Raw genomic sequence first — 23,317 nt, 5'->3', positions numbered from 1 at the left:
AGTGCGGCGCCCGTGACCCCGGGCCCAAAAGCCTGACTTCACTTCATTACATCCACAGCCCTTTCCGAGGCCAGCTGGGTTGTTCAGATGTGCGTGTCAGCCCCCGGAGGGGTCCTGGGCCACTTCCCATGTCCTTGACAGGCAGGAAGATCTGAACCTCCATCGCATCCTCTCCCGTGGTGGCGGCGACTTATAGGAGGACGATGGGAAGAAAACTGCGGAGGTTTGGGAGGGGCTGGAGCCATGGATGCAGCAGCCCGTGTTGCAGAGCTGAGAGGGGGACGGTGGTGGGTGACGCCTGCCCAGACACCCGGTTTTAATCTTCTCTTGCAGCAGAGGCGGGGCCCGTGGGCTGGGTGTTTCAGACCTGGCAGAGGAATGAGTTTTTGGGGACTTGGTGACTTAGGCAGCATTGAAAATCTTATCCTTAACTGCGTAAGTCGTCGCTCCCAGAAAAGTCGGAGGTGTCAAAATCCCAAATCTATGTAAGAAAAAAAAAAAAAAAATCATGTCCCGGCTCCTGCTTTTCATGCTTTGCTGCTTTTCCCCTCTATAGTTTTTGCTGGCTTTTGGGTTTGATGCTAAATTAACGAAAAATTGAACCATGCGTCACTTGCAACGTTTCTGGCATTGTTCTCTAAGTCCAAATCAGGAGCAATAGTGTGTTGCATCCTAATATTAGTGTGGGTTTTTTTTAAAAGTCTGTGTTAATTTTGTTGTTAGCATTCAATACTTAATAGCAAGACTTAATTGCCACGCTGTGATTTTTTGGCTGGCTTTGTTAATTTTCTCCTGGATGTTGCAGGGCCGGGCTCTGCTCCACTGGGCGTGCGACAGAGGACACAAGGAGCTGGTTTCAGTACTGTTACAGCATGCTGCTGACGTTAACAGCCAGGTAAGAAAAGAATAAGAAGTTGAATTTGATTGATGTCTTATGTAGCCTCCTGACCAAATGTTTCAAATGAAACGGAATTCTTCCAAAACTCCATAGAAAGTTCTCTCAGGGCAGAAGAACATCCAAAAAAGTGACCTGGGAAAAATAACAGAATTTGGTTGCATGAAATATATAGTCATAAGGGGCCTTTTTCAGTTCCTGATGAAACTTCTCCCTGCAGTAAAGTTTTTTGATCGCTGGCTGTGGCTTCCAGTGTGACTCATGGTACTGATGGAAATAGGGATTTCCTGCGTACGAGGTGTTTGGCAGCTTCCTACATAAAGTGCGTTCTCCAATGTATTTTTTGTAAGACTATACTCTTAGCAGACCTTTATGGACTAACGGAAAGGGAATCCCACTTTGCCTAGCGGAAAAGGATCCACTAAGTGCCTGGTTTTGGCAGAGCACCCCCCAGGGTTAGGTGATGCCTCAGGTCACGGCGTGGTGGGCATGTGACGGCTACAGTAGGATCTCGGTGCTGACTGAGGGCAAAGTCCAACGGTTTATGCCACTTCCATCCCCACGTACCCACCTCACCCCCTTGGGGGTCACTATTTCTAGCACAGTTTGACTTAACATAAAGCAGCTTTTTAGCCACCGCGGTTTGCAGCCCGCGCGTCTGAGCTGAACTAGCAGCAGTTTTCGGGTAACCTTAACAGACCAGGCTGTGAACTGCTCAGCAACCGCTTTGCAAGTGGTTCCTTCAGCCAGCCAGCTCGAGTCTGCCTGCGCTCATGAGTCAACACTCCTAGTTTTGTCAGCTTGTTGTAATTAAGGGCTGACCTGTGTAACTGCGATCGTGTTCGGAAATAATTGTCCAACATATTTCTGTCAAATTATGATTGACTGCTCTTTACCAGCGTGGCACTTACTGGCTTTGTTCCCCTGCCCGGTTTGGACATAGATACACCTCTGCTGACAAATTTGCTAGCTCTTACCAGTGAGATCTTAAGCAGCCTTGCGATAAATGCTTCAGGAATTTGTAAGAGGTAGACCTTAAGTACTGTTGCAATCTGAAGGCTTGTCAGCAGGCCTGTAGCGTTCGCAGGCTACAAACAGCTGTCTTGGTATTTGCCCACATGCAATCGTTGTGAAAAAAGCTCATTCTTGCCCTTGCCTGGGCAGAATTGCAGGTGGAATGGGTGTTAGGAAGCGTGGCTCTGCAGTAGCTGGTAAGAGACATATCTTCATAGAATCATAGAATCATTTTGTGCTTGAACCGCGGGGATTTTGATTGTAATGGATTTTATAGGAGTTTTTCCGTACATGGGAGAGGGGCAGTAGAACCAGTCCAAATGGGGGGCTTTGTGTGCCCCACTGTCAGCTGTGGCCTTTCAGTCAGAGCTGGTGAGTGACGTGTCGGATAAACGTGGGAACAGCTTTGCCTTGAAATCAGGGAAGAACTGGATCAGGCACCTGCCTGCCCCCTTTGCCCTGGCAGCCGGGTTCTGTCTGGGATGCCGTACCACCGCAGCAGTTTGAAAAGTCACTTCTCTGATGCTTGTCTCATTTCTTTGGAGGTAAAGTCTGACTCAGAAGAAAAGGCTGAAGGGAAAGTCATCTTATTTTCTCCCTGAACAATAACTTTCTGTTAAATTCTTCTTCTCTTTTTTTTTCTTTTTGATGTATTGCACATTTCCCAACCAGATTATTTTTGGCCAGTAACAAAAGGTTAATAATAGCCATTAAAAAAAAAAATCAATCTTTGAATATTTTTTTTCCCCACCAAGGTAATAAAGGAGAATTTTTTATAAAGGTCTCTGCTCACACATAGGTGTGTTCCTAGAGAAGGCAGATACATTTTTATTCTCAGCCATATATAAATTGCAATAACATTTCAAGACTTTGCGACCTAATGTTTATTTCTTTTTTTTCTTTTTTTTTTTTTTTGACCTTTACCCCCTAAGAATTCACATCCAAAGCAAAAGCAGAAGGAATTTTAAGAGCAGAGCAACCAGAAGAAAAAGGGGGAGGGAAAAACTCTGCCTTCCTAACAGGCCATAAGCACCGCAGCGCCTGCTATTATACATTACCAAATGCAGTATCAGTTAATGTGTAGGCTATAAAGAACGACGGGCTAAGTGTAAGGGAATCTCTGGTGACTTGGATCAGTGTCGCTGTTATTCCAGCGCAATGTGCTCCCGGTAGAGGTTCCCTTTGCAGGCTGCATGTGACACCTCTGCTGACACATGCCGCTGCGATTTCCACCCACTGCTCAGGTCTTCAGGTGTTTTTATGTCTTGCTCAATTTTACAACGGTACCTGGGTGCAGGAAGCATACGAGATAAAGAATAAATTAGGGATTATGAGAGTTATGAGCAGGTAGTGAAGGAGAGAAATGTTACAGACCAATTATTTTTTTTAATTGCCTGTGTTTTAGTAGGCTTCTAAAAAGTTAGTCAAACAGCATGGCAGATTTATGCTCTCTTCCATTGCCTTTTTAATAAATGCTCTTCCATCTTGGCTCTCTTGGTGTGTGCTAAAGGATTTAGCTGCCCTAAGCAGATGGTGACGGTGGTGCTCTTGCTAGGTGACCTGGAGCGAGTCATACCAGTTCTCTGTGCCTGTCGATGTGCCTTGTTCACGTGTCGCTGCCTTATTTTAGTTATATTTATACTACCTATTGTCCATCTACTTGCAGTCTCTGTATCGAGAGGCTCGGCAAGAGGCAACTTACTGGTCTTTGTTGGTAAACAGACAGCTTGGGAGTAGGAGGAAGGGTCGCCTGGCTCTGCTCGATTCCTGTAGCATCCTCAAAACCGCTTTAATTCTGGGAATACCCACACACTGCTGGACTGCAGTGGTCCAGCGCCTGCGCTTTTGGCTTTAAACAGTGGTACTGCAGTTTCAAAAGGGTGGTTCACTAAATGTCGGTGAAAAGCTACAGCCATTGAGTTCTCTGATTGTTCGTAATTAGTTCTAATAGCATATTTGAAAAGAGGTGGTAAGCGATTGCCATGGGCAAGGGGATACAGAAAGGCAACAGGCCTCTCTACTTTGTTGGAAAGGGGCATTTGTGTAATTGAATTACCTAAATCTTCAGAGCCAGAGGCCATTTCAAAGTGGGTGGTGGTATGGTATTTTGGAGCTCTGCTGGAAATAGCCAGAGCTTGGGGCTTAGTCTTGAAAACAGCCTCCTTCCACCGGAACTGTTTGCCCAACATGTAGGCTTTTAATTGTGTGATGAAGTGAAAGGAAGGGGAGTATATTCATAACATAACAGTTACGAAGGAGCTCGGCAACATGATTATAATACCCGTTTCTAGCTTAAAATATATGAAGACATGAATGTTTTTTTCCTTGCAGAGGATGAGCAACAAAGGAAAACCTTTTCCCCCTACAAGGAAGAGTTCTTCCTTGCAATGTTTTCTCTGGCCTTGGCAAGGAGGTTTTCTGGGGCCGGGGGAGGCACCGAATGGAAGCCGTGCAGAATCGCACCCCGGCTTCGTGCTCCCCGGCGGCTCTGCCATGGCATCCTCAGCCTTCCCCGCGCCAAGAGCAGCGAGCTGGCCCCGTCACGGGCTTTATTGGTCCTCAGCTGTACCTGGTGGTGCAGTGCCAGCATGGAAGAGACAGCAGAACTTGTCTCCACTCCTGGATGTGAGATGCTGCTCAACCAGCTTTCAGAAGAGCTCCTTTAGTGTATTTAGGGGGAAATTTAGGCAGAGCGTACTGCTTCCGTGCTATGAGCTGGAAGAGTGCTCTTGGGGCCAGGTCTAAGTCTGGTCACCTCCTCCTGCAAGAGCAAGGCAAGTAAGGTGGCTTGAAAAGGCAGATTCTGCCCTCTGGTGCAAAGGCCCCCACGTGACTGCTCGTCCTGCGCAGGGAGCATTGCAGGTATACAAATTACTAGTGCTGTTTTAAGAAAGATGAAGGGCATCGTGGTATAGTAATTGCCCAATGAGAGAGAGAAAGACAAATAGCATCTCTCATTTGTAACATCAAAACAGTAGACGATAGACTCTCCTCCCGGACTTGCTGTGGCTGCACTTTGTTCCATTTGTGAGTACTCTTTGCTCACAAATAATAATCTGTGCATTCAGGGCGTGCCCTTGGGAATGCTCGGGGAGCTATGTTGGAGCGGTTGCTCAGATCAGCTTACTCTGAAAAAGCTTTTCAAGCCTATCTGACCATGAAAACAAGTCTTAAAATAAATACTGTTAGTTGTAAGTGGAACCGTATCACTTGGCGTGCAGGATAATTAAGAGCTGTGTACGTGTGTATCTGTGTGGTAGAGCAGCTCGGTTAAAATTGTATCTAAATATTATTTTTAAACTACATCATTGTGCAGGTCTATTAAGCAGTTTACCAATGTTACGGTAATCATTTGTGTATGCTAAAATTGTACTCTAATTATTACTGCAAGTATGAAAAAAAGCTGTAACTGATCTTCAGTTTTTAGTTGCTGGCCTTTCGCTTTCCTAGTAAAGGTGCAGATCACTGCACTGGGACTTTAAACCGCTTGTCAGCAAGTTCTCAGTGGTCACCTGTGGATCGTCAGGGGTTCGAGAACGACGTGGTTTGAGAACCCAAGCTGAAAATCACCAGGATAGGAAATCTGTTGCTAGTATACGTGGACTTTATTTTAGTCATTCATATCCACCAGTAATTTCAGTGAAAAGCATGTAGTGTCTGTGCTGTCTGCAGGAAGAGTTGGTTGCTCTTTGGTGCCACTGTTGTGTTTGTTTCTTGTACCCATTCACTGCACGGCTGTCTGAAGTCATGCTTCTTAGCATGTGAATTAGCTGGATTTTTTTTCCTTTTTTTTTTTTTTTTTTTTTTCCTAAAAGACCTCTAGAGTAGCAGGAGGAGTGTGGTTGCCTCCCCACCTCCTCCCTATTTGCATGCTAACAGGCTTGTGAGTCGGAGAGCTTCTGGAGAGGGGGGGATGTGGAGTAGCCGTCCCTTTGTAATACCTTCACTCACATCCTTATTGGGCGAACAAAAAAAAAAAAAAAAAAAGAAAAAGAAAAAATCTTTTCAAATGAAGACAATACAAACATAATAAATGGCAGGGAGGGTTCATCTCCCTCATGACTCAATCCTTCTCAAACAACATTATTATTGACTGGCCTATTGGTTGCCAAAAAGGAAAATCAATTGTACTGGAAGTAGTTGCTGGGCCACAGATCATGGTACTAACCCAGCAGAGACAGGTTGATTTTTATCAACTACCCAAAGACTAATTTCCACCATTAGCTAAAAATGAAGTAGAAATTACAGACGTTGAAGATTGCTGAGATTGGTGGTCTGTTGGTTTTGGTTTATTTGTATGTTTTTTCTGTTTTCCTCCCTGACTCTAAAAGGATTGTGTCTGTAGAGGAAAAAAAAAGAAGCACGGAAAAGTCAGGCCTGCTTGCCTGCCTGTCATTGCCTGGTTTTTTTTCTTTTCAGTCTTGTTCGTTTGGATTTCACAGCAAGAATACAAACTGCTTCAGTCTCTGCACGGGCCTCGGGTTGGAGGCGTTGTGTAGACACTTAAAAATGAAGCTGGTCCCAGCAAACGCGCGTCCCTTCCCTGCCTCCCGCACTGAATACGGGTCATGCCCTCATTTTTCTGTAGCTGTAGGGACACGTTGAGGAAATCAGCGTGGGCATCTTGGCTGTTCTGACCAAGGACCAAAGGCCACAGGCGGTGTCTACACAGCCTTCCCCCTCCCCAGCGAGTGCGCGTGTGTGTGTCCACGCAGCCACCGTCTCTGCTGCAAGCTGATCGGTGCAAAGACACTTGCAGGTGGGACGCCGGCTGCCAAAGCGCTCTGTCGTTACGGCCATTCTCTAAACCTGGCTGGCATTAAAAAGGAAAATGTCTGAGCCTTGTGCCCTTGCAGTTAATGTCCCTAGTATAAATTTTCCCCCTAAATAGACTAAAAGCCTGGCTCATAAAGCCAGGAGGGACCCTGTCCTGGATCTGATGATTGCTGCAGAGGGTTTGGCATAGTTAATGCTCGCAGCAAGCAAAGGATGTCGCAGGTACTGCTGAATTGGCCATTGCTGCGGTGGGAAGGGATGGTGGCAAATGGATGAAGGCACTAAACAAAGATGAAAAGCAAAGCAATGAGAGCAGAATTATTAACCGCAATCGTTTCTTTCTTTCCTTATACCTCCCTGGCCCCCCAGTCCCTGTCTCGATATTTCTGTAGTCAGCTTTGCCAGGCAGATCTCAGAAGGCTCTGCAGGCTCGTACCCCTTCAGTCTTGACATTGTTGCCAATGGGTGTGAAAGCCATTAGCCAAAAGAAAGGAGAGATCTGCTTAGTGACAGAGGGTAGCTTTCTACATTAAAGCATTGACATGGTGCCAGTCACACAGTTATTAGAAGTGGCACAGCTCCATGTCTCTCCTGCGGGTCTCTCTGTGGAATGTCGATTGGCAGCAGGTTGAATGTTAAATGGTCACCACTCAGCAGATGCTGATTTTACCTACTGGGAGAAAAGTCCCTTTCAGCAGAAACATTTGCAAAATATTTGCAGCTCTAAATTTATGCTGGGGGATGCAGAGATTTACCCCTGGTTTGCTCTTCAGCTTCTGAAGACACCTCAAGCCTCATCAACACAAACTGTAGGTTGTACAGATAACGAGATGTCTCCTCCTGCTTGTGCAGGCTGGGCTTTTTTGCATTGTTTCTTCCCATCTTCCAGCTCGACGTGTACAGTCGTTGTTTCTTCAGCTCCCCGTAGACACATGAATCATTGCTTCGTTGCTGGTGCAGCAAAGCAGTTGGCACCCTCGCTCAGGCAGTACGCGTCCAGCATTGCCTGCAAAGCAGGCTCACCAGCCGAGAAAGCAACTGCAGGGCTTCTGCCTTGTTCCAGCAGAAATTTCAGGGTCCACGCGGTCCTTTCAACCGCTACATGCAAAACCAGCATTTGAAAAGTGAAATCCAAAAGCTGGTCCTGAAAAAACTGGCAGTAGTCTCTGCTTTGCCCTCAAAATCTAAGGCTGCTTTCAGGGTAATCAAAATGCAGGGTTTAAAGCCGGGGATGGAGGACAGCAGCATCTTTTAGCGGATTGCTGGGAGATTGCGTGGCTTGTGGGCATCACCTTGTACTGAGAGCCATGTTGTGCAGAGGGAGGCACTTTGGTGGCCAGTGCTGGCGCAGAAGGAATGCAGTCTGGTGGTAGGCACGCAGTTTTAGCTCAGGGAGCGTGACCACCTTCCACATCAAGGAGCCTTGTGCCTGTTCATATGCCTGACCAGCACAGCTATTTTGTGGTGTAGTGTCTGCAATCTCTGACAAAGCTCACAGTAGACAGAGGCCAGCAACAGTGAGCTTTGGGGTCAGTACAGGTGGCACCACGGTGCTGTCGTATGTTCTGGTGCAGAGGAGAAACGGGTATCTTTCTACTGTCTTGATATGTCTGCAGAGGCAGGGAAGGACCTTACCTTGAAAGCCTCTCTTCGAGGCCATGGGGTGGTCCTGTGCCCCTTTTTCTCTTGGTCCCCAGGTCATCTTTGAAATACGCATGTGTTAAAACGCCTGTAATTTGTGAAGTCATTGTTGGAAATGCTTTAGCCCCTTATTAAGGTGTTTGGTTAACTGCACAAACAGGATACCACGGATGGCCGGGCTGGTTTTTCAGGTGAACACATCGCCATAGGAATGGTCTCTAATCACCATAGGAATGGTCTCTAGCCTTGCTTCATTTCCGCTAGCCTTGGCGTCACCTCTCCCTGCCAGAGGAACCACCTTTGCCAAGCAATCAGCTACTCTGCTCAGGAGAGAGGGTTCCTAGAACATTTGTGTGTGTGTGTGTGTTCAGCCTCTTGAAAAAGCGTTCCCTGTTTTGAAGGAGTTCTGCCACTCACCTTCCCCCTGAGGACTTTCCAATATGAGAAAGTCTGGGTTTACTTTCCAAATGGAATTTTGTATTCACCTGTTTTCAGCAGTTGAATCTTCCACTTTGCTCTAAAAAACAAAACTAAACAAACCAACAAAAAAGCAATTCTGAGGGCATCGTTGGGGCATGTTGAATTTGCAGTCTTGGGTGCAAAATATTTTTGTACGTTTTCCTAAATAAGATTGTTCTAACGCTTTAGATGTCAGGGGAACACTGCCTATGCTTATTTCATTTAGACTTTAAGATATTTTTTTGTGTGTGATCATAGCTGTTTCTTGGCGTCATGAATTGTAAGTGGCAAGACGACACTCAAAATGGCAAAGCTAATTCAGGAGGTTCCTGTCTCTCGACTTCCACGTCTTACTTGTGCATCCATGTAGCTGTCAGTGCAGTCGTCTTTCCAGCTCAGGATCACATCTCCAGCGGCAGGGAAGAGTGAATGCTTAGGGGACAGAGTAGGGTAAGAATGCAGTGATAATTTCATATACTTTCCCAGAGTCTGTGTCTCGGAGGCTTTCTGAACCATTGGTATTATCTTTGCGCTCCTGGATTTTTTTTTGATAAATTTCTCTCATCCCTCTTTGGATTCCCAACCTTTTATGCCAGTGGGAGCTCTGTAGTTTAACTGTGCATTTGCTTTGCACTTGCCACGATCATTTCGTGTGAGAGCCCATCGTTCATGTGTAATGAGAAACAGTAATTGTTCCCACAGTTACCTTCTCTGTCCTGCTTTTGACTTTATTGGCCTCCTTGATTCCCCTTGATCACTTCTTTTTCAGATGGAGAAGTTTAATCTATTTAATCGTACCCTGTTTGGAAGATGCTCAGTAACTTTGCTCCTCCTTGTCACCCTTTGAATCATTTCTAGTTCTTCCTTATTTCCTTTCAAATGAGGGGAGCAGCAGTGGCATTTCTCTCGACACCCAAGCTGTAAGTGCGATATGAGGTTTAATGAAGCAACATAACAATGTTTTCTTATTTAATCTTTTTTTTTTTTTTCCCAAATGCCTCCTTGTTGTTTGCCTCATATTAACTACCATTGAATACTGAGCTGGTGTTATAATAGAGCTGTCTATTATAACTCATGATCTGTTTCCGCAGAGGTAATAGCTAGTTTGGAGCCCATCGCTGTGGATTTAGACCGAAGATTGTTTTTCCACATGTGCATTACTTGGTGCTTATTAGCGCTGAATTTCATCGGCAGATTTTTCACCTTGTCACTCCGAGATCCTTTTGTAGCATTTTATAGTCAGCTTTTGGTTTAACAGACTTGGATGCTTCACTCTCAGCCTGCTTCCCCTCTTCATTTGTGTGCGTTGAACAACCCAAGCCCTTGCACAGATGCCTCAGAGACTCCAACCATCACCAGCAGTTGTGCCAGCTGGTTGGTTATTCCTCTCCAACCTTTACTTTTGTAATCCGTTGTCAAGCAGTGCAAAGACTTCCCGCTTGCTCTACGACAGAATCGTTTAATAGCCTTTGGTGAGAGGATGTATCAAAAGGCTTTTGGAAATCCATGTGAAGAGGCATCCCCACTGGTGTGAGGGGTAGCAGAAGTTTTCTGACGCGTTTGTTCTCGGGTTAAGAGTTGACTATCTGCAAGCTGGGTAGCAGGGTTGGAAGAATTGGTAAACTTCCATCATCTAAATCCGTTTCTGTTGTTCCAGCCAATTAAACGTTAAAATGAGCATGACAAATAAGCGTTCATTTATGGGTCAATAACTCTGTAGTGTGTCTGTGACATGGCTGGCCGAGACAATCCATTTTGGTACAGTCCTGGGCAACCCGACATCTTCAAGCATGTAATTGCTTTTATAGGGAAAGAGAAGTAATAAGGATAATGTAGCTATCGGGCCCCAACTCACTAGTTGGGAAACTTCTCCTTGCCAATCACATTTCTTCGGTATTCAGCCCATTTTTAGGCTCCTTCCAAAGGCATTATTGTGACGTCAGAAAATACCCTGATGGATGCATGCATTTTCTCCAGTGTTAGATGCTACCTTCTTGATAATGCTTGGTTTTGTCCCCCAGCCAGTTAACTGTCTGTATAAAGAGCCCTCGGTGCACGCTTTATGGCGATAGGCAGGGATGCCTTGTCCCTCTCCCTTCCTTTTCCCCTCCCCTATTATATATATATTTTCTCAGCACTATTAGAGTATTAAAAATGCTTAATGACTATTCCATTCCTGCTAACTATACTTTTGATGAGCTGCAGTAATAAAACTTTGTAACAGCAAAGTGTGTGTCTGGTTCCTTTATAGGAAGGGCACATTTGGGGAGCTGAAGTAATGGGGGATAAAACTCAATTAATGAATAGAAATAAAAAGAAGTAAATGAGGTAATCAAACTCAGAGAAATTAGTATTGGCAGGTTCTGAATGATGCTCTTGGATGAACAATCTTTCAAAATCCTTCCTTGTATGCTGCTGCCGTCTCTTTATTTATTATTAAAATAACATGATCCATGAGGCGCTCGGGGTGACTCCCAGCCTAGCTAATTCTAATTAATCCAGTCAGGGAGAGCAGCAGGGTAAGTGGAGCAGTCTATCGGATTGAAATTCATAACTTAATTGAGGTCAAAGTCCCGGGTTGGGAGAACAAAAGTCTTTCGCTGGGACCAGGCAGATCAATAGCAATAAATATCTGGCTTGGATACAAGTAGCTTATAGTGACGGATTATCTGACACTGGCCAGAGGTCTTGGTCTTGTTCAGGGCAAAGTCCTGTGGCATGTACAGTGTAGGGTGACTTTTGTCAGTGTTCCTTCCAAAACCCTGAAGAACCCGCAAAGGCCTCATGGGAGCCCCAGCAAAAGAACACCCATAGAGAAGTCCATGTGAGTCACATTGAAATTTGCATTTGGTTTGTCAAGGTACGGGTCCCTTATCGGTAGCACAAGGGCATGTGTCACATTAGTGCTGATGGAGGCTGGAAGAAGTTGCTCAGGCTTACAGGAACTTGGAGCTAAATCACAGCTTGTCCAGAGAAAGACCTTTAGGACCGGGGGAAGCTGAGCAGTAGATTGATGGGCTTTATGCCAAGTCTGTATTTATAGTATGTTTACATAAGAGGAGAGAGGAAGGTTGGAAGAGAGAAGTGTAAATAATCATTAAGGTAGATTTGTAGTGTGAGAGAAACCAGCAGAGGCAGATGTGGTCTCGTCTGGTCTTCAGAAAAGCAGTTGGTGTGTCTGTTCTGACCTCCAAAACGTTTGTAGGGTTTTGTATGTGCTCGTGATGGCTGGTTTTCCAAGCCCTTACCCAAGGACAGCATGACTTTGGGTGTTGACTGCAACACTGATCCCCTAACTCCCGAACCAGGGCAAGAAGCATGAGGTCCTGGCCTGAGACCTGTGGCGTTGCATTGTCCACACAGCCTTCCCTAGGAGTGGGAATTGAAATATTCGTCAATACTAACAACTGAAGAAGCTTCTCTGAACTTTTAAACAGGTAGGTACTCCAACTTGAGTTCAATATTAAAATGCAATCTTCACCCGGTCTGTTATTAATGCGATGTTTATGCAGATTTGACTGTTCCGCTCGTATCCTCTTTGCAGAGGACAAATACTGCTGTGGTCAGCATTCGATACATCCCTGATGGATGTTGTTCTGCCAATGTACTTCAACACGGCTTGGAAGAGAGATGGAAACCGCAGCTTGGACGCAGCCAGTGACTTAGTTTGACATACCTGCTCCTCCCATTAACACTGCATAAGTCTAAAGCATCTGTTAACGTCTGACTTGCCAAAAATACTCAGAAGATCTCTTCGGCTGCATGGTTGAGGTTTAGAGGTTTAGGTCAAATGCCTTGTCTGGTCAGCTTTTGGGTTTTAACATAATGAGCAACTGTTGCTATTTCTGCTGGAACTGTCTCTGGAAAACATCTCTTGTTTTCCACTGCGGGTCGTTGCTTCGTATGGGCGGAATGCAGTGAACAAGGCAGCTCTTCAGTACATATTTACACTTGCTATTACTATAGACTACTTTTACTATATACTACTATACTATCCTCCTTCATGTCCCATTCACAGCACAACCTCGGCCTCCGCCTTACAAATTGATGGCTTTCCTCTCCACGTTTCTGTTGCGTTGTTTGTGCGCTCCTGCTTCATTCCTGCCTAGCCCGGACAGGAGGAAAAGGGAGTTCCTGAGGCTGTTAAACACTTCACAGTCGCAAACAAAACTGCGTTGGCAACTGTCATTTTCCCCGTTACTGGGGAGAGAGGAGGGTTGAGTAATTTATTTTGTGTGCATATAAAAATGAACAGAAAAATCCAGACATACCACAGTGCCAGACAATTCACCAGTTAACAGTAACGTGTCGTGAGCCACGTGTGTCCTTTAGCTTGCATTATGGCTCTGCTAAGGTTTAGGAGAAAAAATTTAAAATATTACCATTTTTTTTCTTCTTCATAGAGACACACCTGGGATGCAGACCAGCTATTTGAAATTTTCAGAACGAGCAATTGATACACTTTCAAGTGCATTTGCTAAACTTCGGGCTCCCCCCACCATGTTGGTGGGGGGCTAGTTTTGAGCCAGAGGCTAGTTTTGTTTATTAGTGAGAGAGTTTTCTTTTTTCTTTTTCAGCTGAGAGAGATAACAGGATCTGTCCATTCAGAGCTGGGTTATCCACAGTTATGTATGTTATTAAAAAACATAGCGGTAGGTGTCCAGATCTGTAGACTTCCTGTTGATTCAGTGAGGAAATTCCCTTTATGGTTATTTTCAGGCTCGAGTTCAGGTTTCTAATTCTCCAGTTTTCCTACAGAATCCTGGCATGACCTTGAACAAGCCACTTGATTTCTTTCTGTCTTGGTTTCCCATTTGGGAAACGCTGGGGCAAATAATCGTTTTTTATCTCATGGATATAACAAGATTATAAAAATATGGTACTTCTAAGACCCTTAGAAAACTGATCAAATGAAATTAAACAGATCTTGCAGTCCGGATAAAATGAGATGAAACAAGCATGAAACTATTAGTGAAAGAAACGTTTCTTTATCTTCTGCAAATAAAAATGCAAAGTGATTAAGTGGGTCTTTTCTAGCTATTAGCAATAACAGCTCCAGCCAGCTGACTTCTGTCACCCTTGAAAATTAATTCGCGGGGTACAGTCGTGAATTTAGTATGCCTACAATAAATACCCCTAAAAATGTTGTCGCTTTCTTTGAAGCATGATGTTACTGCCGCAATACTACTGCAATTACTTGCCCTATAGATAAAAAGTGGCTCCTCTAAATGAGATGCTCAAATACAATGGTTTGCAAATTTCTTTTAATTGATTCCGCCCCCCCCGTGGTATTTCCTTCCTTTACTGTACACCCAGCAGTATTTTTGTGAAGCAAGGGAGAGGACTGGGAATAACGTTAAATGTTATTCTCATCCAGGACTGTTTCGGAGGTCTGGTTCATGGCATGCACGCGCTTCGGGCAGCTGTGCCTCTGCCAGCGGAGCCATGGTGAGGGGTTGCAACCAAGGGGAGCCGAGTGGCCAGAGATGGCCATACCTCCGGGCAGCATCTCTGCTGAGGCCAACCTGTCATGGAGAAAACGCCATGCATCCCTGCTGCCAATGGAGAGGCTGGGCACGGTTAGTGGTGAGCTCTGTGTATGTGTGAGACGTTTGGGAGAGAGGTGGAAAGCACCAGCTTTGGTGGTCAGATGAGAAAAGTCTCCCTTTCAGCATGGCCCTTAAAACAAAGTAGTGATGAATGACCAAAACAGTAAGGAAGGAGTTTTGACTGGTTAGAATGGTTCGGGTTGGAAGGGACCTTAAAGATCATCTAGTTCCAAAAGTGGTTGACTTTCTCCAACACAGAAGGAAGACAAGAGAAGTATTTCAGAAACCTATAGGCTGGAACAAGTTACAGAGAAACCTTGACACATGCTTGGACTCGGCCAGAGGCAGGGTTACCTGCGTGCAGGAAATTTCAATTTACTCTTTCTTTTTTTTTTTTTTAAACTCAAGTTTTAATCACGTTCAGACTGTACAGATGAAATCTGAGTCAGAATCCAGGTCTGCTGAAGCTGCCTGGTTACCTTCTCTGTGATGCCCTATTCCAGGTGCTATTGTCAGGATATTTTCAAGCGGTGCTCACAGATTACACGGTAATTTGGCTTCTGAAGTGGTGTGAAATTGAGCATTGCGCTTTAAATTCCAGTGGTCAAACTCAGAAGAGATTTGTAAAGTTATGGCTCAGCGATTGCAAATGATCAATTCTTCATAGCTTAATAACCGAGTGCTTGTTTTTTGAATGACGGGAAGTGATCCTATACACCCTCACCTCCGGTCCTAATTGCAAAGTAAAAGAGGTTAATTTAAACCGTGAAGGCTGTTTCGATCTGGATGTTTCACAGCAGCAGAAAAACTTAGAGTTGTGGTGCCTTCAAATCATCAATTTTACTTCTCGGATGGAAAAGTTAAGTGCGGATGTGGTCAGTTTGCCCCCATCAGCTGGTAAGAAACAACTTGCTAAGCCACGGGAGCCCAGTTGCTTGGGATTAACCACAATGTATAAATGTATCTTGAGTCTAAAACTGAAGATGAAATAAACTATTCATTTAGGCCTGTTTTAAGTAATCTTTTTTTTTTTTCTTTTTTGCTTATCGGCTCAAGTGTTCCTCTTGTGCACGGTAAATTATAATATGAAAAGGTCTCTGGATTTACCTAAGAATAACTCAAAATCATAGAGAAACTGTTATGTTATGTTTTGCCTAGGGGGAAGGAAAGCCCAACTTGTGCAGAAACGAAAAGCTTTTCAAGCTTTTAAAACGTTTACTGAAAACGCAAGTTTCCACTGCCCTGCCCAGTTCTCTCCTCAGATGCACGTGAGCAGTGAGTGACCACGGTGCCTTTCCATGCGCCCATGGAACTGGGTAAACTGGCACATAGATAACGGCAGGTTTAATTTTGCCTCAGCTTTTCTACCTTATTTTGTCTGTCATAGCTAGTAGAAATGTCAGTCAAGGCATCAAGCAAGAGCGAAGACCGTCCCTAACCCAAAGAGATCATCTTGGCATCAGATACAGCGCAACAGGTAGTGCAGATGGAAAGGTTGAGTGAATGGAAGTAAAAAGAAAAGAACAAAACAGAGATCAGCAGAAAAATGGTATTCTTGGCTCATCGTTTCCCCAAGCAATGCCAGACAGCGGTGACACAGAGGGTCACGGCAGAAGTAGTCTGACTGAGGATTTAAAGGATGGAAAGGTGTCTTTATTGAGGACTTCTGATGAAGGATAAACACATGAATTCTCTGCTTAAGTCAATGGGACTTTTACTGGCCTGTATCTTAGGACTCAATGTGTCCCTTTCTGTGATTGGTTAAAAAAAAAAAACAAACGGCAAGTGTTGCATTTTATCAAGTCCATTGGGAGATAAATTCAGTGATGGGGAAGAAATGGGAGACTTTTCATAGAGAAAGAGAGAAAATTGCTTCATTTGCATAGGAATGTATCACAGCTGTACCCAGCGCAGAAAATGTTTCCTCCTGGGATAGGGTAGTTTGAAAACACAGTCATCCAGCTGCAAAATTGTTTCTGATTTAAGCAGACAGTGGCATTGCATTTCTGGACGGATGATGCTTTCAACTTTGTGCCCAGCTACTGAAAACACCTGGTACAGTGCTGGTCTCCAGGATGTCATCTTCCATTTAAATGTAGGAGTTTGCTGTTCCTAAACTGAAAATATCTGAACAATATTCCTTAAGTTGGGAATTGACCATCTAGATTTGCCAACCACAACCCATCTTGTTTGAGGAGGCTGCTTGTTAGCTCCTATGGTAGCATCTCCTGCATCATCAGATAGCAAATAAACATACAACTTGGTGCTTTTCAATCATCGTTTTGTCTTTGAGACATTTAGTTTGTAGCTGGTGCTACACTTCAGTGAGTCAGCTGTGTGTCCTGTGAATCTGGAGTTACAGCTAGCCGCAGATGGTCCAAGAGATCAGCAGATGTGTATAAGATTACGTTGCGGGTGTCTGGTGTGCTTTTAGCAACACTCCTCATTTCCCAAACACAAGCAGATTAGTGGTTCCTTTATTGTGTTTGCTTTTGCTGTTAGGCAGGACAGACCTGGGAGTCCTGGTGGACAACAGGATGACCATGAGCCAGCAATGTGCCCTTGTGGCCAAGAAGGCCAAGGGCATCCTGGGGGGCATCAAGAAGAGTGTGGCCAGCAGGTGGAGGGAGGTCATCCTCCCCCTCTGCTCTGCTCTGCCCTGGTGAGGCCACACCTGGAGTGCTGGGTCCAGTTCTGGGCTCCCGGGTTCGAGAAGGACAGGGAACTGCTGGAGAGGGGACAGCAAAGGGCTACCAAGATGCTGAGGGGACTGGAACACCTCTCTTATGAAGAAAGGCTGAGGGATTTGGGTCTCTTCAGTCTGGAAAAAAGACGGCTGAGGGGGGACCTTATCCATGTTTATCAATACTGAAAGGGTGGGTGTCAGGAGGATGGGGCCAGGCTCTTCTCAGTGGTGCCTGGCAACAGGACAAGGGGTAACGGGCACAAACTGGAGCATAGGAAGTTCCATCTCAACGTGAGGAGGAACTTCTTTCCTTTGAGGGTGGCAGAGCCCTGGCACAGGCTGCCCAGAGAGGTGGTGGAGTCTCCGTCCCTGGAGACATTCAAAACCTGCCTGGACGCGTTCCTGTGCAACCTGCTCTAAGACAACCCTTCTCTGGCAGGGGGTTGGACTAGATGATCTCCAGAGGTCCCTTCCAACACTATGATTCTATGATTGAGGTAACAAGGTAGAGAAGGTAGAATAAGAGGAGGGTTTTGCCATGTTTTGTTGGCTATATAAATCCTCTTGAGTATGTGAGTTCTAATTATTGTTGCTGCCACCAACTTTACATCCTACTCTAACCCTGGGGAGTTGTATTTGAGATGTGGTATCAGGACGTCCCCCCATTGCCACAGTGTCTTGCCCAGGCATGGGTTTTCCCCTTGTCTTCCATTCCAGCAAGATCCTTTTTGTTTCTTCTCTTTTTAAAATACCCAGCCGGTTTTCACCTCCATTTCTCTTGTGTGTCCCTCATAGCTACTGGGCGGCTAAGCTACAGGTCTACAAAACATCAAGTCGCTAACGCCTGATCAAGCCTCCCACTGTTAAAGTCTGTTGGAGCGAGGTGCCTAGGTATCCCCAGGAATTAATCCTTGTGTTTTCTTTTTCCTAACATCCTAGTTATCTGATATCCACAGCTTCAGCATCTGGTATTTTTGCACCCAGTTACCGGGCTTTGCTCCATTCTGCTGCGGCCGATAGCACATGATGATAAGCAGCAATGGGGGTTGCTCTTCAATACCGTCTAGGAAAAAGAGAGAAGCGCAGTCCATGTCTGATCTTTAGCACAAAGGGTTTTGTCTTGCTGCGGAAAAAAAAAAATCCTCAGCAATGTTTTAGAGTGAGATTCAGAAGGTTTCAAAGAGGCATCAGTTAAACCTGCCTGCTCTGTGATAGCCAACAAGTGGATCTTTCAGATGTCTGAGTGTTCCCTGGAGGTTCACATTATTAATATCTGCCTTATGACAAGGTGGCTGTGCTGATGCCAGGTTTTTTTTTTCCCCAGCCGGCATGATTAATTTTTCTTTCCTTTCTTAATATCTCTGAGCCAGATGCTTCTAAATGTCCTCATAGGGGTGTATTGCTGTTCTTAACCGCTCCTCCTTCCCCCCCACCCCTTTCCAACTAATTCATATAATGGCTCCAGAGATGCGTTTTGTAGAGTCACAAAAAGCAAAACTTTGAAAGCCTCCTAAGGTGATGGACTTGACATGTGCAAATCTGGCCTCCTGACGTTCCTGCTGGGTTTGAAAGCTTGGTGCCAGGTAGTCTGTCAATAACATTTCCCATTTCAGAGTGTGCTTATTTCCCTAGCACTTTACAAATTATATCCATGCAGAACTGCTGAAACGCAAGTATTTCTGGTGGGGAGAATGACAGCAGGGTGTTGAACTGACGTTTTGGAGAAAGCAAAGGAGTTTTGGCTGAGGAAAAAGAGGCACGCTTGTATTACTTTTGGAAAGTGGTGGTGTGGATCTTCAAGCACTGGTTTATTTTAAAGGCTCCAAAACATTGCGGTACTTAAAAAGGTCTTTATTCTGCAAACAGAACAGGAATTAATTTGCCTTTGGAGCTTTTGTTCCAAAGCGCATCTGCACAGGCTTGAGTTTTACCCGCTTGGAGAGCAGAAGACCTTAGCAAGCTCTAGCAGCAAATGCCTTCTTTCCAAGGAGTTTGTACTTTTGTTGTATCTATCCATCAGTTTCCTTCAGATAACAGATTTGTGGGTCTCGAGTATTTACCCTCAGCTGGACTCAGTCATTAGGGCATTCACCTGCATCTCAGGGGATTTTTTTCCTGGAGGAAGCAAAACCCAGAAACAGTCAGTGGTAAATAGATTAGGATTTAGTCGCTTATTTTTATGTGCGTTAATACTGTATATGAGAGGTAGATCACTGGATTTAACGATGAAGAAGACTGGAAAATAGCGTTTCTTAATTTCTTACAGGGCAGGCTTAAATGTCCTTATATCTATTATGTTCTACTGTATTATTTTATTTATTTTTTTTTGCAATTTAGTAGGTACAATACAAAGCAATGGATTTGCTGGTGCAAATACAGCTATTATTAAGTGTTTACTTTCAGCCTCTCTTTTTGTAGGGAGATGAGGAATACTACGAATATCCTCAGAGAAAGGATACTCTCAGGAGTATCCTAACAGTAAGAGCAGGAGGGCTCCTACCGCTTTCCTTTCCGGAATACGTCGCTGGTCATTTAGCTGCGCATCAGGCAGCCTCAGACAGCAGGCAGCCCTTTAGCCCGCAGCAGCGTGGGAATTAAGTTAAAATTAACCTGAGTTTGGAAAACAACTAGCACCACTTTATTTGTCCATTTAATTGAATTATATGACGCTGTGTAAGTACGCTGACCCGCAGACGTAAATTGCTCCACCCTACCCATTTGCCTCCTTAATTCTTTCATGCTAATGGAGCCGACGGGGAGGTTGACTACACAGCGAGAGAGGAAAAAGGGTTGGAAATAAAAGGGACCGTTCCAGCCTCATGCAAACCTTCCCCTTCGGTGAAATGCTTCCGAGTGTCACAGCTGCACTAACCGCGCTGTGATCTTTGTTGCCATTAAGCTGATTATATCCGCTGAAGGATTCATCCAACTAATCCCGCAATGCTGCAACTGGTTGCTTTATATTTAAACACAAATATTTTTTTTTTCCCCCTCTAAGAAATAAAAGTCAGTTTGGCTTCGCTGGACTCTCAAAACGGGTCGGACTGTTACAGGGACCCCACTTTTTAATGTTTGGTTGGTTAAGACGGGAAAATAGGACACATTATCGGGCTTCACGTATTAATGGACGCCCTGGGTTTGGGAGAGGTGTGTGCGTGCATTAGGATTTGTCAGCGCCTGGCGTAGTTTTGGGTGGACGTGCCGTGCAGGTGCTGTGCTATCGCTGACCTTTGCCACTGCAGCGTTTTGTGTTTTGCCTGCGTTTTGGGGGCATACCACACAGGCAGCAGCTTTGCATCTAACAGTGACGCTAATGAGAGAGATTCCGACAGGTTGGATTGATTTAATTGATTTAATAATCAATTTAAATCTAGTTCTTGGTTATTTTTCCTAGGGAAAGGTTGATTTTCATTGGTTAGTAGCCATTAGAATGTGTTCATTCACAGCTAAATATAGCCTTTATAGTAAATTCAGTTCTTCTTTTTGCTAATCACATACACAGTGTCTGTCCATGTTTACTTAATTATGTATTTTAACCTAGTGTATTCACATTCTTAATTTTTACATTTGAATCAGGCTAGAAAACAGCAAATGAATCGTTTCTTCTCTGCTAGACTTAGTCATTTTGGTTTCGCTTGTGTCTAAGCACATCTGAATGGAAATTAGGGGTTTTTTTAAATGAAATTTAAAGGAAGTTTTCAAACACTTCTTTAAAATAACTTTAAACCTCACCATAAATATGATGGGTTTGGTTTTGGAAGGAGACAAATAAATAGAATTTTCCTTGTCTTTATGAATAACATACTTCTTAAAGGAGACGTCACCTGGCACAGTCTGGTAGGCAACTTTCCTGCTCAAGTTTTGGTAACAAAATCAAGGATTTTAGCAGCGAAGTCAAGGAGCAACTGGAGAAAGATGAGGACTAAATATAGGCTTTAATTCTGTCATTAAGCATTCAGTGTTTGGTAAAGTTTTATCCTCTTTTCTCATGTTGTCTCTTGTCTACCCTGAGACTTTGGGCTTGACTTTGGGCTTCCTAAGAAGCACGCTTCTCATGTTCTGGGCAAACTGAGAGTGGAAAGAACATACCGTGACATAAAGAACATAGAGTGACACAAATTATAAAGAAGTTTGCATAACGCATTGGCATGATTTTCCCGCAGGGTTCTGCAGTATTCTTTGAATTTCATGTCTTCTAAAAGCTCTACCTTCAGACATAGTGTGTAGTTAGTTATCACTCAGATACTTTTACCTTTTTGCGGTGCTCCCATGCTGCCGACATAGCTATCGTGTACAAAACCCTATGGTCATTCTTCACAGTTAGTCAGGATTTTAAAGCTAGGAGATCTGTTGTCTCATACTGTGTTTTTATCCATGAGTAGTCCAAAGATGGTCTTATACCCCAAAAGGATGGTTACGGGGGATTACAGAGTGACTTACCTGCTCAATAGTTTGACTTTAGAAAGCAGACATCAGATGTGTGCTGCCTGAAAACATGCACCGTTTTTCATTTAACTGTAGTGGTTTTATGGAATTGTGTTCTGTTGAGCCATCGCTTAGCTTTCCCTAACTTCAGATATATTAGGGAAGTATTTTTTATTTTAGCAGGGGACAATAATTGAATTTTATCCCTCCTAGGCAGTGGTTACTTTCTTTTGTTCCGTGGGAGCTTTTAAAAAAGAATTGGAGCTTTTAAAAAAGAATGTATTCATGATTCCAAGCACAAGTTTTCATATAAGCTTTAAGGTCCCATTAAAACTGGTGGAACAAATTATATTAATTCCTTTGGGATTTTTGTCTTTAATTGTTTGATTGATTTGTGAAAGCTGCCTGCGAGTGGTCCTTGGTAAAAGAAGAACAAGACCAAAGATAACCATCCAGGAGGCATGTGCTAACTAAGATGCCAACCCGGTTGTGGCGGGTCTCCTTGGCAGCTGGGAGAGATTCGGTTCACGGCTTATGGTTTTCAACTTTTGGCTCTTTGTTATTTTTTTCTTCCCAGATTACTAAATGAAGGTGAGACTGAACATAGGCTTAGGTGAAGACGTATCTTATGAGAAGAGGGTAGACCTAGTATGGAAAAGGACAGCATGTCCTGATAGTCAGAGCATAGCGCTGGGAGCTCAGGATCCTGAAACTAATCCTGGCTGTGGGCTGTGTTCCTCGTTTGACCTTGAGTAAGTCAGACAGTGGGTTGGTTTTTTTTTTTTTTGCGTGTCTCAGTTTCTGTAACTAACAGGGGAATACTATGTGCAGATGTCCCTGGGTCTTGCTTAGATTAATAAATCAATATTTGTAAAGTAAGCCTTGATAAATGCTAACGGTATTAATACACGTACTTGAACCTTGCACCGAACTTTTAGGAATGCACCTGCATTTCTGTTGTGCGAGCAGCTGGGGTACGTCAAGGCCCTGGGCCGGGGTGTTCACCAGTGAGAGAGACCAGTTTGGGTCATTTTCTTCCTCCCAAGGGACTGCCCGTAGCACATATCTGCAAGAAGGTCTTGAATACAACTTTTCCACTTAACATGCTCCCCCATCACCCACTGTCAGCAATGAGATTAAATTCTGTGCGACTGCAGAGGACGTTGCATGATTAAAATCCTCTTTTAGAAATTAATATGTACCATCGCTCTATAGTACTGTGCCTCTTCTCAGAGAAGGGTATTGTCTCCTGAGCACTCAAGGTGTGAAAAGCCACCAAGTGAAGCTATCTATCTTTGAATTTTATGCTGTTGCACAGTTGCTCCGATGACAGCTACGACCGCATAAAATCATAGGGACTTGGGGGGCTTCTCCCTTCACAGGGTCACAGAGATGTGGGGCAAGTTTTGCAGAACAAGCAACAGAATGGCGCAAGGAGTGTTTGAACTAGGAGTCCTGCCTACAGCAGAAAAGGTTTCCTGAGGGGGAAGGATGGTCAAAGTCCACATTCACCCATTCTCCTTAGTAAGCATCGTCCATAACTGGGTATTGTGAAGAAAAAAAAGATAAAAAAAAAGATTAAAAAACCACCACCAAAAAAACCCCAAACCACTTGGCCCCCAGATATCACATAGCTTTTCCATACCTTGCTGCTTGTATCACCTCAGAGAAATACAGTAATGAATGCATTTCCATATCCAGATTCAGTCTTAGGCATCAGGCATTGATGCAGCCCACAGAAGGGCTTCGCTTACCTAAACTTTGCATGCTTTCAGTAGATACATTTAGATACGGAGGGCTGCTGCCTCCAGTACAAACTGAAGCTCCTGAGCAGTCATTTCCATTCTGCTTTAGGTGCTGGGAGGCGTTGTG

The 23,317-nt window shown here is 44.3% G+C and overlaps 1 protein-coding gene across 5 annotated transcripts in view; it reads left to right on the top strand.

Moving 5' to 3' along the window:
* The window catches only part of ACBD6 (acyl-CoA binding domain containing 6), a 91,069-nt gene that overhangs the window by 44,594 nt on the left and 23,158 nt on the right, over window positions 1–23,317 (top strand). For 2 of the 5 annotated variants that reach the window (XM_054211693.1, XM_054211692.1), the window contains exon 6: window positions 806–895. In XM_054211693.1, coding sequence (XP_054067668.1) covers window positions 806–895 — 90 coding nt within the window. Of the gene's footprint in view, window positions 1–58; window positions 316–805; window positions 896–10,043; window positions 11,033–12,093; window positions 12,223–12,329; window positions 13,305–23,317 lie in introns of those variants that run through there. The other 3 variants (XR_008468040.1, XM_054211694.1, XM_054211695.1) reach the window with 3 other exon arrangements.

This window comes from Rissa tridactyla, chromosome 8 (genome assembly GCF_028500815.1).
Source record: "Rissa tridactyla isolate bRisTri1 chromosome 8, bRisTri1.patW.cur.20221130, whole genome shotgun sequence".
Taxonomy (NCBI): domain Eukaryota; kingdom Metazoa; phylum Chordata; class Aves; order Charadriiformes; family Laridae; genus Rissa; species Rissa tridactyla.
The sequence above is the reverse complement of the archived record's forward strand: the minus strand, read 5'-3'. Positions and strand labels throughout refer to the sequence as shown.